The sequence below is a fragment of the Lacerta agilis genome, chromosome 14 (genome assembly GCF_009819535.1).
Source record: "Lacerta agilis isolate rLacAgi1 chromosome 14, rLacAgi1.pri, whole genome shotgun sequence".
Classification (NCBI taxonomy): domain Eukaryota; kingdom Metazoa; phylum Chordata; class Lepidosauria; order Squamata; family Lacertidae; genus Lacerta; species Lacerta agilis.
The window spans coordinates 8,535,379-8,553,182 of NC_046325.1; the positions used below are offsets into that span (position 1 = coordinate 8,535,379).

The 17,804-nt window shown below is 42.5% G+C and overlaps 1 gene segment (V, D, J or C); it reads right to left on the reverse strand.

The window, feature by feature from the left end:
• Positions 1–1,952: 1,952 nt before the first annotated feature.
• On the reverse strand, positions 1,953–6,159 carry LOC117057313. The segment is given in 4 exon segments: positions 1,953–2,136; positions 2,477–2,528; positions 5,415–5,732; positions 6,141–6,159. Coding segments are annotated over 4 exon segments (573 nt in total).
• Positions 6,160–17,804: the final 11,645 nt, after the last annotated feature.

Below are 17,804 nucleotides of genomic sequence, written 5' to 3' on the forward strand. Positions count from 1 at the left end.
TATGGAATTAAGAGTTGGGATATGTCTCAAGCTAGGGGCTGCTTAGCCTGTTATAGGCTGTCATGGACTCTGTGACTGACACTGGGTGATGGGCACGTGGGCCCAAGGAAGCCCCTCCAAGTGGATGAAACTGCTTTATGTCCCCTTCTTTCATGTGTTCAAAATAGATCACAGGCGAGGCAACCTTTGTTCGTGGCCTGTCTACCGCTGCTTGCCCATTTATGACTCTCATATCATTGCCTTGAGTCAGAGGGTTTGATAAAGGTCTGGGGTTGCCGCCTCTTGTGGACAGAATGTAAACCATGAAAACTCTTCAGTAGGTGACGCATACAGGGCACATCTGCTTTCCACATTAAAAAAATAATAATAACAAAAAAAACAGGGCCAGCCCTTCCATTGGACAAGGTGAGCCCCTTGCCTCAGGTCACAGATCAGGAGGAGTGGAAGACTGGTGCCATTTTGCTCACTCACAACTGCCCTCCAGTCCAGTCCCCCCCAAAGTCCATTGTAGATGGACTGGCAGGGGATAGGTGCCACCTTCCGTGTTGCGTTGGCATATGTCTGTCTCAAGAGACACTGCCCCATGGGGTGGGGAGGTGTTTTTTGCCTGGTGCAGTAGTTCAGTGGTCTTGTTCTCAAGAAGGAATGGGTGAATCTGTCCATTTTAATTCTCCCAGTTATTCAATTCTCCAACTGTAAGTTCTCTTCCCCACAATTCCACATCAGTTGTCTGGCTGCTGCCAGCAACCCCTGACCAGTGCCCAGCAATGTACAAAGACAAGGAATGTTTTTTTTACCGTCGGTTTTTATTCAGTATTTACAGAGAGAGGCTATAGAACCCAGCCTTTGGATAATGGCATTGGCCTGAGTGAATCTCCACTCCCACCCCCGTCTCTTCCACTTCCTCATTCGTCAATCACATCATCCTCCTACGGGTGCTGAGAAGTGCCCTCTGTCTTTGAGCTCTTTGCTCTCCTACTTTCAAGGCTTGCTGGGTTCTGGGAGAGGGGGTTCTGGGATGCTTTCTAAAGACACTGTGCCCGTCAGCCGTCACCCCCTGGTGCTTCCTCTCCCTCTTCCTCCTCTCTCATTATCCCCCAACTTTCCCCCCCTCATCTGCCTCTGAGCTGCGACCTCCCTCAAACCCCTGTTGTAATTCTGAACTGTCTTCCTCTCCTCCCTCCCTGGAAGGGTCAAGCTGGGGAAGCCGTTTCCACCATTCCTCATCTGCCCAGTCCCTGACACCAGTTTGCAAATCGTTTTTCAAAAGCCTTCATGAAAACTTGTCAGCATTTCAACATTAATCTATCCTAATATCTAAACTTATCTGTATGCATTTTTTGCAATTAAACAATTTGCAAAAAATGGGGGGAAGACCCCCTGAACATGCACATTGGCATGTCATTTCCACTAATATTTGCATTTTTAGGTGCACTTTATCTCAGCAGATGCATTTAAGTATACAGTACATTACTTTTGCAAAATTTGGATCAGCTTGAATTTGGAAGGGTGGGTGTGTTTCAGTTCTTGCATCGTTTTGGAAAGTGTGAATAAGTAGGTTAGCCCAGAGGTCAACAAACTTTTCAGTCCACTGTCCCTCAGACCTTGTGGGGGGCTGGACTATATTTTTTTTGGGGGGGGGGATATGAACGAATTCCTATGCCCCACAAATAACCCAGAGATGAATTTTAAATAAACACACATTCTACTCATGTAAAAACACCAGGCAGGCCCCACAAATAACCCAGAGATGCATTTTAAAGAAAAGGACACATTCTAAAACACGCTGATTCCCGGACCGTCCACAGGCCACATTTAGAAGGCGATTGGGCCCATCCTGCCCCTGGGCCTTAGTTTGGGTACCCTTGGGTTAGCCTGTAGATGCAAATAACCCCCCCCCCCATCCCTACTCCCAGATATGTGTGGTTGCTACAAAGTCGATACAAAGATCATCAGTCTTCAAGCAGATCTAGGCTCATTTCCCCTTGCAAGTTTTTGCTCTGCTTCTCTGCACTGACTGACTTCACTGTGTCACTCACAGCACAGAAATAGACAGCAGAGTCATTCAGCTGGCTGGCAGATTTCTCCATGTTGAAGCTCTTATGGTTTTTATCGTGCTTGGCATGGAAGTTGTGACTGAGCCCCGCCAGAGGTGGTACCATCTCCCATATCAGTCAAAAAGATCCTTGGAGGTTTTCCAGGAGGCTGAATGTACCAGAAAAGATAGTAGACATTATTGTCATAGACACAATCAAGAGAGATTCTTGCTCCTTGGTTGACGATCGTGGTTCTTTCTTTCTGGGTTACCGTCTGTCCAAACTCCCTTCTGTAAAGAATAGTGCAGAAGAGATTGTGTTAGATGGAGAGATGGATGGAGCAAAGCCCATATCTACCTGACTTGGAGAAGCTTGATCACCTGAGGGTACATGAAGGTGGGGGGAGATCTCTTCCAATGGTGAGGAAATGGATCACTTACTTAAGGCTGAGATGGTGATCAGCAGAACCAAGGCACAAGGAAGGACATTTTCCTGGATCAAGGAGGAGAACAGCGAGAAACTGGTAAGGGCTCCGGTGCTAGTGGTGAGCAGTTTATGGGCTTGGCTCCACAAACACAGCTGCATGAAATGATTTGATGAAATGTGGTGACTCCTTCCTCTTGGTAAGTAATGTCAAAAAAGCAACTTAAGATAAAAGAACAGGACGTGGTTTGTGGTCCAGGCACCAATGTGTGCTATTGAATGGGAACTCGATATCCCAATATTTTATAAGAAGTAGTATGAGTAGAGGTTGCTCGACATTGCCACCTTCTGTTTGAAAGCCACATGACAGCTTCAAGACCTAGAACACTTAACAAAATATATGGGACCCCAACTTTATTCTTTCCAGTCCATCACCCAAAGGATAAAAAAGCAGTTCCCCCTCTCTTTCCCTCTCTTTAATAAACTCTGAAATTTCCTTCTTACAGCCTTGTGTTGCAAGATTTTCTTAGTGATGAACAGATAAGTCTATACTCTTTATCAATTTCACATGTGTTTGTTCACTAGAGTGCTCCATCCTGGTTCACTTCATTAATCTACTTATTCATAAGATTTCTGACCTGACCTGCACCAAATGATCCTAAGGTGGGTGATTGGCATACAATTAAAAAGAAGTAAAAGGAAAAAAGGACATAAAACACTAAAACTCTGCTGGAATGTAGCCGACTCTAGCAAGGGTAAGAGGAGTGTTTGCATAGCTCAGTTGGCTAGAGCATGGTGCTGATAATGCCAAGGTTGCAGGTTCGATCCCCATATGGGACAGCTGCATTGCAGGGTGTCAGGGGCTGGACTGAGGAGGAATGGTGGGGACCGACCCCCTTCTCCTGAAACTTTTCCAAAACAGGAGGACAGTATTGATTTAGAACAGTGGTCACAGCTGTCAACTTTTCCCTTTTCTAAGGGAAATTCCCTTATTCTGAATAGGATTCCTCGCAAGAAAAGGGAAAAGTTGACAGCTATGACAGTGGTTTGCAAAGGGCATAGTTCAGAGGCTGCAGAGGGGAGAAACTAGGAAATATTGGAAGAGGAACAGCAGGATGAAGAAACACCAGGGAGAGTCAGCTGACCGACTCTGTGTCTTTGGAAAGCATTCCTGATTCCCTCCCTCCCAGGAGCAGGTGAGCATTGAGGGTAGTAGAACAGAGGCAGAAAGCTCAGATGAGCCATGTAAGGGTGATGTAGAACAGGAGAGACATGTGGGTGGGACTTTACTTGGAGCAATGCATCATTTAGGGGAGGCTGCATTCCTTCATCTCACTGTGAAAACTAATAAATTAATTGGTAAGAACTTTTATTGTCTATCTGCTTCTTGGCTGCCACCGGGGAAGGGATTGGATTCCCTGAAGCCTGACACAGGGGGTTGAACTAGGTGATCCTCAGGGTTCCTTCCAACTCTACATTCTATATTATATGTATGATTCCTTTAGTCCACCCAGTTTTGCCTCTGATCCATCCACCACTGCCATATTGCCCCGAGAGGGTTTCTTGTAGGGGAATGTGGACAGCTCCTTGAACTGCTGGACAGCTCCTCAGCTTCACTGATCAGGGAGCTAGGGCATGAGAGAGCCCCACCATGAAAATGATTTACAGGTGGTATTTAACTCCGAGTAGGCTTGTTAAGATGCATAAGACTGAATCAGATAAGTGCTGGAGATGCAAGGGAGGGATTTTTTTCATATGTGGTGGACTTGTAAAAGGTAAAAGAGTATTGGGAAAAGATACATGAATGGGGGGTGTTTAAAAGTACCTTCCCCCAAAAACAGAGTCCTTTTTATTGAAGATAATTCAGATGGAAATTCCCAGGTGTCAAAAAAGGTTATTTATGTATGCCACTACTGCGGCCGGTTTTTTTAGCCAAAATGGAAAACAAGTGAGGTCTCAACTAAAGAAGAATGGCAACTTAAGCTGATGGAATATGCGCAGCTTGCCGACTTAACTATTAATAATATATAATATATATATATATATATATATATATTTGTACCCCGCCCAATCTGGCTGAATTTCCCCAGCCACTCTGGGCGGCTCCAACAAAAATCAAATACATTAAAATATCACACATTAAAAGCTTCCCTAAATAAGAAAACAAGAAGAGCATATGTTTAAAGAATATGGAAAATGTTTATTGAATATAGGGGGGGTTGTGTACACTTGAAAACGCTGGCAGCATTGAGATAAATTCAACAGTGTAAATAAGTTTTGATGGATGCAATAATGGAATACTGAATGGTTTAATTTATGTAAAATATGCAGGGATTTATGTATGCAAAATGAACCATGGAAAGAGAAAAAGGGAAGTCATGGATTTTGTAAGGATGTTTAAATGAGTATTTAAAATTGTAAAATTGTAAAACAGGAAATCTAATAATATATATGCATATATATACAAAGAGAGAGCCCCACCATCTCTCAATGTGGTGTAGTGGTTAAGAGCGGTAGTCTCGTAATCTGGGGAACCGGGTTGTATCTCCACTCCTCCACATGCAGCTGCTGGGTGCCTTGGGCTAGTCACACTTCTTTGAAGTCTCTCAGCCCCACTCACCTCACAGAGTGTTTGTTGTGGGGGAGGAAGGGAAAGGAGAACGTTAGCCGCTTTGAGACTCCTTCGGGTAGTGAAAAGCGGGATATCAAATCCAAACTCTTCTTCTTCTTCCTTTTCAGAAGGGACACCCTGCTCTCCTCCTCCTCACCAGCAACATCACCACCTGTGCATGAGATATGCAGTCAAGCACTCAGAGCACAGTAGTATACAGATTCATCCCAAAGAGAAACCTTCCCAATCTTCAAGTTGGCTGTGCAATTTAAGTCCCAATGAAGATCTTCCTGCACCATAGCCACCATCGTTTCCCCTTGCAAGTTTTTGCTCTGCTTCTCTACCAGCCCACCCCACTGTGTCGCTCAAAGCACAAAAATAGACAGCAGAGTCACTCAGGGCTGGCAATCTTCACCATGTTGAAAGTCTTCTGTTCTTTATTGTGCTTGGCTTTGAATCCTAGACTGACCTCATCAGTAGAAGAGGAGTCCCCTCCAAATCATCCAGGAAGAGCCTGGGAGGTTGGCTGGGTTTCTGAATGTACCAGAATGGATAGGCTGAGTAAGAAGTTGTGTAATTGCAGTTGAGAGCAATGCGGTCTCCTTCGTGTTTACGGGTCGCAGTGCCTTCGGTTTGGGTCACTGACTGTCCAACATTCCCCTCTGTACAAAAGGTAAGGCGGAAAGAGATGGTGTTAGATGGACAAATGGACAAAACGACAGAGAATTCCTGCTCCTTTGACTCTTAGCTTTCTGTGAACAACTTTTAAAATAATGTTGTGTTATGTGCTCTTCCCTGAGCAACACCCTTCACAAAGGCATGGGTAAGCATGAGAATAACACCAAGGGCCATTAAATGTCACAAGCGAAAACAATAACAGAGTCACAGGCAACATTGAGCTTAAACATATACCTGAGAACAAAAGAGATCAGATTTCAGGTGTATGGGATCGACTTTGATTCATAGTAAAATCCTGAGAAAACCAATTGGAGCCTGATGCACATAACTTAATGAATTCTGAGACTAGGATTTCATTTTTTAGTACTAGAACTGAAGGCAGCTCACGGTACTTCCACAGACAAATGCCATACCTGGATAACTTTCTTCTTTTCAGAAGCATAACCCAGGAGTTTGGCGTTTTGATTGCTGCTTTCGTTAAAATAATTGGGAGTCAAAATACTTGGCAATCTACTGGAGATCGTCCATAAATTACCATGGACTCCCTTGCCTATCTGACTTGGAGAATCTTGATCACCTGAGGAGATATGAAGCAAAGTCGACCTCTTCCAATGGTGAGGAAATGGATCACTTACTTAAAGCTGAGATGATGAGCAGAGACAAGGCACAAAGATAGGCATGTTCCTGGATCAAAGACGAGGTGACAGCAGAAAATTGGTAAGGACTCCAGTGCTAGTTCTGAGCAGTTGATGGGCTTGGTTCCAAAAACACAGCTGTATGAAAAGTGGGTGACTCCTTGCTCTTGGTAAGTAATGTCTAAAAAGCAACTTAAGGTATAAGAAAAGGATGTGGTTAGTGGTCAGGTTGCCAATGTGTGCTGTTGAATGAGAACTCAATATCTGGCATCATACTATAGGATGTAGTATTAGCTGAGATTGCTCAACATCTCCACCTTGTGTCTGAAAGCCACCAAGAGCTTCATCTACAAGACATAGCTATCTAGTTATCTGGTTCTTTACAAAAGTTGAAGCACTCAGATCAGGGAACTATTTTGCTATCTAGGGAGTTATACCTGAAGGAGCATCTCCACCCCATTGCTTAGCCCAGACACTGAGGTCCTCTGGGAGGTCTTCTGGTGGTTCCCTCACTGCAAGAAGTGAAGGGAACCAGGCAGGGGGTCTTATCGGCAGTGGTATCCTCCCTGTGGAACACACCCTCCCATCAGATGTCCATCAGATAAAGAACTACGCAACTTTTAGTTGGGAATAACTCAGATGGAAATTCCCAGGTGTCGGAAATGGTTATTTTGTATGCCACTACCGTGTTTTGTTAGCCCAAAAATGGAAAACGAACAAAGTCCTAACTAAAGAAGACTGGCAACTTAAATTGATAGAATATGCACTGCTTGCGGACCTAACATATATATAAGAACAAGAAGAACATTCGTTTAAAGGAGTTTGGAAAATGTTATTGAATATATGGGAAATAAGTGCACAGCTGAAAACGCTGGCAGCATTAAGATAAATCAACAGTGTAAATAAGTTTTGATGGATGTAATAATGGAATACTGAATGGTTTATAAAATATTCAGGGATTTATGCTGTGCAAAATGAACCATGGAAAGAAAGAAAGGAAGTCATTGATATTTTAAGGTTGTTAAGTGAATATTCTAAAATATAAAACAAAAACAAACAAACAAAAAGAACTCCACAACTTTTAGAAGACATCTGAAGGCAGTCCTGTATCAGGAAGCTTTTAATGTAGATTTGAAATTTACAGATTGTTCTCTTTTGAAGGAAATTATATGAAAAGGATGTACAGATGTATACTACACCAGTAAAAATAGCAAAAATGTACAAAACTGGATCAAATACATGTTGGAAATGTAAAGAAAAAGAAGGTACATTTTATCATATGCGGTGGGAATGTAGAGAAGCTAAAAAATTTGGGAGATGATATATAATGAATTGAAAAAAAATGTTTAAAATGACATTTGTTAAGAAACCAGAAGCATTTTTGTTAGGGATTCTAGGACAAGACCTGCCAAAGAAAACAAATAACATATTCATGTATGCTACAATGGCGGCAAGAGTCTTGTTGGCACAACAATGGAAGCATGAGGAAATCCTGACGAAAGAACAATGGCAAGAAAAACTAATGAGCTATGCGGAAATGGCAAAGTTAACATAAACCACGTGAGAAGGACAACTGTGACTTTAAGGAAGAATGAGAACTTTTTACAAACTACTTAAAAAGATAACAAAATCTGGACTCATTGGCAGGTTTTGAATAAACATTCACAAATTTATTAGTAGAACATACAATAGAGAAGTAATGATATGTACAAATTAATAACATGCAGAAAATAATATGTATTAATACTAAGATGAGAGAAAAATTGAATTAATAAGATGTTATTTTGTGTTTTTTTCTTTTTTGTTAATGTTTGTTGTTGTCATAGCTGTTATGTTGTTGTCTGTCTTTTCTTGTTATGTTATAAAACTAATAAATATTATTATTATTTAAAAAAGGAGAAAATAATATGTATTAACAAATTGGAGAGGGGAGCTGAGGGAAGTCTCGGGGGGGAGGGAAAAGGGGGAAATGCAACTGATTAGATTGATTGATAATTTGTTTTGCTAGATTTCTTTAATAAAAAAAAACCTTTTTTTTAAAAAAGGAAGTTTTTAATGTTTGATGTTTTACTATGTTTTATATGTGGTAAGGAGCCCAGAGTGGCTGGGGAAACCCAGCCAGATGGGCAGGGTATGAATAATAAAAGTATTTTCATTTTCATCATCATCTAGTTCACACACACATGAGAAATGTTTGCAAATAAATAAACTATGGCTGTTCCATATGATCATATGAATGCTGCCATCCATACTTTGCACACAGCCTGTTTTGAGCTTCAATTTAACGTGCACCTAGGAATGCTTTCTTAAGCACCAGTTCTTCACTCAGCCACTGGGTTGGTTTTTGTCCTCCCTGCCTTGTCACTCTCTTCACTGTGTCTCTCAAGGCACAGAAGTAGACAGCCGAGTCTCTTGGCTCACCGGACGCCTTTTTCAAAGGAAAGGACTCCTCCTTTTTGTCAAGGTCTGCTGAAAACCCGCTCTTTCTTGTCTCCTGGCTGGGATCACCATAGCTCGAGAGCAAGTGCCGAGGGGGTTCCGGTGGATGCTGTACATACCAGAAAAGAAATGGGGAGAAAGACGACTGGTAGCTGCATGGCAGCAAAACACTCTCCCCCTCTTGGATGGTAAAATCAGCTATGGCTTGGTTGACAGAGTCTCCGTAGGCAATTCCTGAAAATAAGGGGAAGGGGGACGTGAAATTTATTTATCTATTTTTTCCATAAAATCTATACACCGCTTGAGTATAAAAAGCCATTGCAAGAGAAATAAAACAATATAATTATAAGTTTAAAACAGTTTAAAATATTCCAAAAATATTAAAATCCATGACAAACTTAAAAGAGAGAGAAAGATTAAAACACACATGTCAATTGCTGGTTTTGGCTGGGAATCTCCAAGGCTTTAATAACCAGAGGCATCAAAAAGTACAGGGAAATATAAAATAAGGTCAAGGAACATTGATAATGCATGTCAAGCCACGAGTGGTGCAGATGTCAGTAAGAGAGGACAATGCTCCCTCTTTCAATTTTAAAAAAGGAATGCTACTCACTTATAGTTAATGCCAGTAACATAGCAGATGCAGGTGAAAAGATCATGTTGAAGGACGAGGAAGCTGAGTTCCAGCCTATTCAGAACTGGCTGTGGTTTAAAAATGATGCTGAGCAGGAAGTCTGTTCCTTCTCAGGTTCTCTGGCAGTTTGCAATGCCATGTTTGAGCAGGGATGAATTGGCCACACCTCCCCTCCTGGGAGTAGATGTAAGTTGGTCTCTCCCATCGAGAGGAGGGTCACATGCTGTTAAGCTCTGCATGTAAGCATGTAAGAGAGCCGGTGTGGTATAGTGGTTAACAGTGGTAGACTCGTAATCTGGGGAATCGGGTTCGTGTCTCCGCTCTTCCACATGCAGCTGCTGGGTGACCTTGGCTAGTCACACTTCTCTGAAGTCTCTCAGCCCTACTCACCTCACAGAGTGTTTGTTGTGGGGGAGGAAGGGAAAGGAGAATGTTAGCCGCTTTGAGACTCCTTCGGGTAGTGATAAAGCGGGATATCAAATCCAAACTCTTCTTCTTCCAAGTGTCCCTATTTTCCAGGGGGCAGTCCCAGATTTACAGAAGCTGTCCCGGTTTCTGGTCTGACCCCAGATTGTCCCACTATCCCTTAGGATGTTCCTATTTTCGTTGGCGAAATGGAAGAGGAGGAGGAGGAGGAGGAGGAGGAGGAGTTTGGATTTGATATCCCGCTTTATCACTACCCAAAGGAGTATTAAAGCAGCTAACATTCTCCTTTCCCTTCCTCCCCCACAACAAACACTCTGTGAGGTGAGTGGGGCTGAGAGACTTCAAAGAAGTGTGACTAGCCAAGGTCACCCAGCAGCTGCATGTGGAGGAGCGGGACGCGAACCCGGTTCACCAGATTACGAGTCTACCGCTCTTAACCACTACACCACACTGGCTCTCGAAGGGTAAGCAGAATGTATGTGTATGTGTAAGCAGAATGCCCTGTCGAACGCCCTAATCTGCAGCAGCAGCACTGCCACCTCGTGGCAGCAGAATGAGACGGTGGTTTCATTCATTCATGAAAGGCATTTGCCTGTTGCCCTTTATAAAATCCATCTGTGTGTGGCTTGCTCAGGTTCACTCATAAATCCCACAAAACGTGGTTATTATGGCCAGGCAAGTGTGCTGACAAGAGATGACTGAGAGGACCATCTTCAAATATCTAAAGGGCTGCCACAGGGAAGATGGGGCAAGCTTGGTTTCTGCTTTTCTAGAAGGTAGGACCCAATGAATGGATTCAAATTTCAAGCAAGAGGATTCTGACTAAACAACAGGAAGAACTTTATGACAGTACAGGTGAAACTTGAAAAATTAGAATATGGTGGAAAGGTTCATTTCTTTCAGTAATTCAACTTAAAAGGTGAAACTAATATATGAGATAGACTCATGACATGCAAAGCGAGATATGTCAAGCCTTTGCTTGTTATGATTGTAATTATTATGGCGTGCAGCTGATGAGAACCTCAAATTAACAATTTCAACTTTGGGGTTTTCATCAGCTGTACATAATCATCACAATTATAACAGCAAAGGCTTGACATATCTCGCTTTGCATGCATGAGTCTATCTCATATATTAACTCCAGCAGCTAATGAAAACAATTGCTGACATAAATGGACTTCTCCAATATTCTAATTTTTCAAGTTTCACCTGTAGAAGCTGTTTGGCACTGGAACACACTAATTTGAAAGGCGATGGACCTTCACTGGTGGATATTAAACAGAGGTTGGATGACCACCAGTTGTTATACCTCTAAATATAGCAACATACTAAGTGTACCTAAGTGTACTACTGGTGTGTGTTTTTGTTTTGCTTTGTTTTCCTTGGTTACATTAGGAAAATAGACATTTGCGTTCTTGCAAGGAGAAAAGAAGAGAAGTTAAAGGAACCTCTCCTCAGCCCCCACACATCAGTTTTTGCACGAACGAAGAGTCAAAGATGACTCACTGTGGGTCTCAGAGCACAGAAAAACACAGCCTGGTCCTGGAGAGAGGCACCTTCGATCGTCAGAGGAACAGTCTTATTTTCAAGAAACAAAGTAGTGGAAAATTTCCCCTCCGCAAATTGGTTCTTCGTCTGAGGGTTTTTGTATGCATGAAAGATCAGCTGGGGTCCTCTTCCCATGTGTTGACGGTACCAATAGAGGTCTGGGCTTGTGCTGTAAGAGCTAGAAAAATTGCAGTATAAAGAGACAGACTCTCCTTCTTCGATTTCCATCTGACTCGGGGACTGGAACACTGAATCGCTTTGGGATGTTCCTACGAACAGAAACAAAACAAATTTTAAAAAATGGTAAATTATCTGTTTATCTTCTATTTCATATATAAAAGTGATCCAAAATTATTTTCATAATACTAGCCCTAATGATGACAGTGCAGCCATTAGAGTGTTCGGCTAGGAGCTGCGAGACCAATGGGTCTAATCCCCACATAGCCCAAAAGCCCGCTGGGTGACCTTGGGCCAGACACTGATGCTCATCCTAATCTACCTCACAGGCAGGTTGCTATGCAGATAAAATACAGGGAGGGGGGACCATTCATGCCACCTTTAGGTCCTTGGAGGGAAATTTGGGGTATATAGGTAATCAAATAAACAATAAAATCCCAAGTCCAACTACCTGGTACCAAAGTAAACATTGGGAGTATTACCTGATTTCAAGAGCAGAAGGAATGTTCCCAAAATTATCAAGAAGCAGGAAGCTTTAGAGAGGAAACGCATTCTTGGGATGATGGAAGTTCTGATACTAAAGCTCTCGTTGTGCTTGAAAATACAGCAGCTGGAGCAAAACTCCTTTTGTGGCCTGCCTCATCGGCTTCCTGCTCTCTTATGCTGCTGCTTCATAATGAAAGTTTCATTACCTTGGAGAATTAAGGTGAGTTGAGTGCTGTTGTTTTTTAGTGGAAGGGGAAACCAATGGGGGATGTGTGGCGGTGGAGGTTGCCCTCTGGTGCCTAGAAGAGGGAAATGCAGTGTTTGTTTGCCTTACAGATGGCGCCAGATTTCAGCTAAGTAAGCTACAGTTTAGGACCACAGGTTAAGATAATGGTGGTAATAATAATAATATAATAATAATAATAAGAAGAAGAAGAAGAAGAGAAGAAGAAGAAGAAGAAGTTATTGTTGTTGTACTTGTTGTTTTCAAGCCATAAAAAGGACATTTTCTTTATACTTTCTTTTAGAATAATACACTTGGAGGGAAGGGAGAGTAAAGGGGGGGCAGTTTCAAAGCTGATGTAGTTTAGGACCTCAGCATGACTTAATCCAGCTCCATTACAAATCTAAAATAGTTTGAAGAAGTGGGAACTGCAACAAAACGTTGCAGTTGGAGTTTCCCTGTCTGATGCCCTTCTCCAGCATATTCCATTCCCCTGCTCCAGTCTATCACTTAGCATTCTGTGGCCAATGAGCACACTCAGTCCTTATTGGACTCTTTGGCAACTCCATCCACCTCACCCTTCATTTCCTGCTTGTTTGCTCATTTTAATTTTTACTTGTGCCAACCTGCGGACTCCCCCAAACTTTCTTCTTCATCTCCTTCTCTCCTTATTATCGATTTTTCTTCCCCCCTTTTTTAAAAAAATCCTTCTTTTTAAAATGCATTGAGAAATTCATAATAAATAAATAACTTCCTCTCCCCACCCTCTCACTATATCTAAGGGTCTGGTGACTTCTGTTTCAGTGTATCTGAAGAAGTGTGCATGCACACGAAAGCTCATACCAAGAACAAACTTAGTTGGTCTCTAAGGTGCTACTGGAAGGAATTTTTTATTTATTTTGTTACTGCATCTACTGTAAGTCCTACTTCCATGCATCAGGAGTTCTGCCACCTGCCACCAGGTGGGTTTTTGTCCTGCTCTCTTTAGCATCTTCTACACTGTGTCTATCATAGCGCAGAAGTAGACAGCCGAGTCTCTCAGCTCAACAGATTTCTTTGTCAGATTGAAGAACTTCTTCTTGGGGTCTGCTGAGGACGTCCACTTCCAGCCCGTACTTGCCTTTTCATCCTGAGCACCGTAGTTTGAGACCAAGAGCTGAGGAGGCTCCTGTGGGTGTTGTTCATACCAGAGAAGCGTTGGAGCAGAGTAAGAGGTCTCAAAGAGGCAGCTGAGCTCCACGTGACGTCCCTCCTGGAATTCAAGGTGACCTTCCGTTTGGGACACAGAGTCTCCCAGGGTCCTTTCTGTAAAAGGAAATGTGTGAAATAGGTTGTTAGATTCAGGTGGAAATCTCCAGACAATCTAAGGCAGGCATAGGCAAACTCGGCCCTTCAGTGTTTTGGGACTACAATTCCCATCCCCTGGCCACTGGTCCTGTTAGCTAGGGATCATGGGAGCTGTAGTCCCAAAACATCTGGAGGCCGAGTTTGCCTATGCCTGAAAGAATGTGTGAAAGAATGGAAGGAAATAAAACAGAGAGCTTTTGAAAGTCTCTCAGTTTTCAGATCTGAACCACCCAACAAAGCTAAATGTTGAAGAATTCAAGACAGACAAAAGAAAGCACACATAGTTAAATGACAGAATTCACTCCACAATAGGCTGTGAAGGCCACCAGCTTGGGTGACTCTAGAACAGAGTTGACGAATTCATGAAGGATAGTGCTATGTTCTGCGTCCACTCTCAGGGGTATTCCAGCCAGACTGTCAGTGAAGGTGCCCACAAACATCCTCTTGACAGTCACCCTATTAACTGTCCGACTGCAGTCGCAATCATTCTTGGCCAGGTTCAACCAATGGAGGCATAGTTTTCAAAGCATACTTGTTTCTGTTTTTAAGCCTTTTTGAGTTATGGGACACAATTGCAACGTGAAGTGGAAAGTAATGCATTATAATATAATTTCTTTCTAACTGTGAGTGATCCTTTATTGGACCTTACATTATCTTCTGGTTCCTTCAGTCTTTCACAGAAGGCAACCACATTTATACTTCCTTGATTATTTTTAAGTGAGTCCATTACAAATCAAATTATTATTATCCATTTACAGAATTATTCTGCTGTCTGCTAAGTTCTGCTTCTTCCTGAGCAACTGTTACTAATACCAAGACAATGTCTAGAAACCAAGCACTCAACAGTGGAGAAAGTTCTTAAACCACCCCAAAATAAGTTTATCAAAATTTTGAGTATTTATTCTCAACTTGGTTAACAGATTTTATAGACAATACTCAGTGGTGTGTTCATCTGGATCTCAGCACTGAGAGCCAATGCTTCTAAAAATTATATTTCATCTCCATTTTGCTGGTGGTTTTTATCCCAGCTCTTCTGCTAGGTCAACCACTGTGTCTCTCAAGGCACAGAAATAAACAGCTGAATCGTTCATCTCAGTAGCTTCTTTCTGCAGATGGAAGGATTTTTCTGACTTGACATGTTTAGCAGAGAACCTTCTCTTTTGGTTTGAGTGTGATCTGCAAGCCTCTTTCAGCAAAAGTTGGGGAGTCCCACCATCAAGTTGCTGGACATACCAAAACAGATAGGGATATCCAGAATATTCATAGGTACAGCTGATGAACAATGGGGCTCCTTCCTTTACATCTAGGGCACTTGAAGTTTGATTTACGGATTCATCACCGCTAGACTCTTCTGGAGAGAAACAGTATGTGTGGTTATTATTCTATGTTTTAATAAAGGCAGAATGTTCTGTGTTCAATATGATTGGACCCAATATAGAAACTTATAATGTGAGGGAAGACTTGAGCTGCATGGGAAACCACACAATTGGGTCATCGCCATGAGAGTCACAGCCCAACTCAACTCTCCATTCTGTTAGCTATTGCAGAGGAAGGATAGGTGGTCAGAAAGAGGAGGGCAAAATTGCAGAGCATAAGGCTCTACTGTGGCTTTTGAACGACTCCTTGAATAATGACTATAATGCAAGTAGGAGAGTTTCTCTGACTCGCTTATACTTCCCAGGTGCATTTCCCATTTGGCTTTCCTCCTGTTCCTATATCAGGACCTTGCTTTAAAGGATCCAATACATTAATCATGTTGGGAAGGGAAGTTCTCAAGAACGTCCCTGGACACATCAAGCAGAGTAAGAAAACCAGGGAGGAGACAGATCAAGAAAGCAACACAGAGTCCCTGTGAGCCACAGTGAATGGTGAGAGAGTGAGGATGATGAAATCGCCATCCAAGTTTCTGAAAAAAAATTATGGCATGGATGCAATCAGGAGACAGAAAAACCTCTCTCTGGAGGAACACAACAGTGATGGGAGAACACAACAGTGTGGCCCCCTAGTCGCCTTTGACGGGACATAACTGTCAAAGGGGTCCTTTACCTTTACCTTATTTTAGATGGTGTTGGATTACAACGATTGTATCAAATATAGAAATACTGACCTGAAGTCTACTGTGATAGAATAATATAATGAGAAAGGACGCAATCATCATCATCATTACTATATTTAAAAATATACTCACGTGCAGTTAAAACCAATAACATAATGAATGCCGGTGCAAAGATCATGTTGACCCGTAAGACTTGATCTAATCTCCTTAAACCAGCTCCGTATCTGGGCTTCCAGCAGTGCCTCTTCTGCAGCACAGAGTGCTAAAGGTGACATGAGAACTGTTTGCTTCCTTTTTTCTGGTTTTGGTTAAACCACTTTGTGGTTTTCCTCTTCTAGGGACACGACTCTGCAGTTGATATTCTTCAGCTTCTGTTTTAGGAGCGGGATGTACACCTCCAAAGGCAAGCAAGAGGGTGGTATTAGTGGGAGGAGCTCCGTAAGGGGCAACCATAATCTAGTCAATGCCACGAGGCATGATGAGGATAGTTCCTAGCAAAGAAGGCGGCATTGGTTCTATCATTGGGGGTAGTGTGTGAGAAAGGAGCAGAAGTTTCTTCACTTGAAATGTAGGTGAGCTTTGTGGGTGGCCCCTTAGCTGAAATAGAAAGGGGAGCAAAAGATGGAGAATGAACATCATTCTTCATTGACAGCGCTGCCTCCTAGTGGGCATCAGAATATAGATGCCAAAATACAACACCAATGCCAGGCATAGGCATAGGCAGGGGCTTAGCAAGGGGGGGGGTTGGTCCGCCCCGGGTTACATAATGGAGGGGTGACAAATTACCAAGGAACAATTTTTTTGGGGGGGGGAAATTGGATTATTTTTTTTGAATTTCTTTTTAAATGCCTGCTCCGAAGGTCTTATCTTACTATACTAGGGATTATATAGCTATATATGAAATTTAATGCATATTGGTTAATATCTTGACCCTCCTCCACCAAAATAGCTGTTCATTGGCTGTTTTCCTATGTCATGAAGGCTGAAATTTCAGTTCAGTGGACCAGTTACTGTTCCCAACCCTAACCCTGTGGAAAGCCATCTAATTAGACTTTAATTTGATTTTGAGATGTTTTTAGGAGGTAATTTAATTATTGTTCGATTTTATACCAATGCTATGTATCTGATGTTAGCCACCCTGAGCCCGACTTCAGCCGGGGAGGGTGGGATATAAATAAAGGTTTCTTATTATTATTACTTGTTATTATTCCTTTGTAAGAAAATATGAAATAACGTAAAACCATTTTTGCGGAGGGGGTATCTATAGGGGGGGTTGACAAGAATTTTTCCGCACCGGGTACCACCTTCCCATGCCTGGGGGGGTGACATTTTTTTTTTTGCCCCCGGGTACCAATTTACCTTGCTACCCCCTGGGCATAGGCATAGGCATAGGCATAGGCATAGGCATAGGCATAGGCATAGGCAAACTTGGCCCTCCAGATGTTTTGGGGCTACAATTCCCATCATCCCTAGCTAACAGGACCAGTGGTCAGGGATGATGGGAGTTGTAGTCCCAAAACATCTGGAGTGCCGCGTTTGCCTATGCCTGGTCAATGCAGTGTGCCAGTGAAAATGTCCAACACATAGAGGGATGAAATATTTTCTTGCCATGCATAAGTCTAAACCCATAAGTCTATCCCACAGGCCAGTTTTAATAAGTAGGGGGTGGCAGTCCACCTCAGTAGCAGTACTTACTAAGTCCCGTGTTCAGTGCTTTGCAATCACATAATTATCAGCTGATCAGTGGCCCATGCCCAAGGTGATGGATGAGACTTCGCAGGCCCCCTGATCAGCTGGTGGGAAGTGTCTGTAGCCCCCCCTCCAATTTTGGCACAGCCAGTCATTTACCTGTTCCACACCTTTAATTTTATCATATATGCTTCTTTCTAAAACTGCTGATTATTTCCCCATTTCGATCCATTCTATGTCCGCTTGTTTTTAAAGTTTGATTTTATAGGCATTTCTAATGCATATTTTATATTGTTTCACGTAAACTGCTTAGACGCTTTTGTTGATTAAACAGCATACACATATAGTGAAATGAATGAATGAATGAGTGAATGAATGAATAAAATGATGCACTGG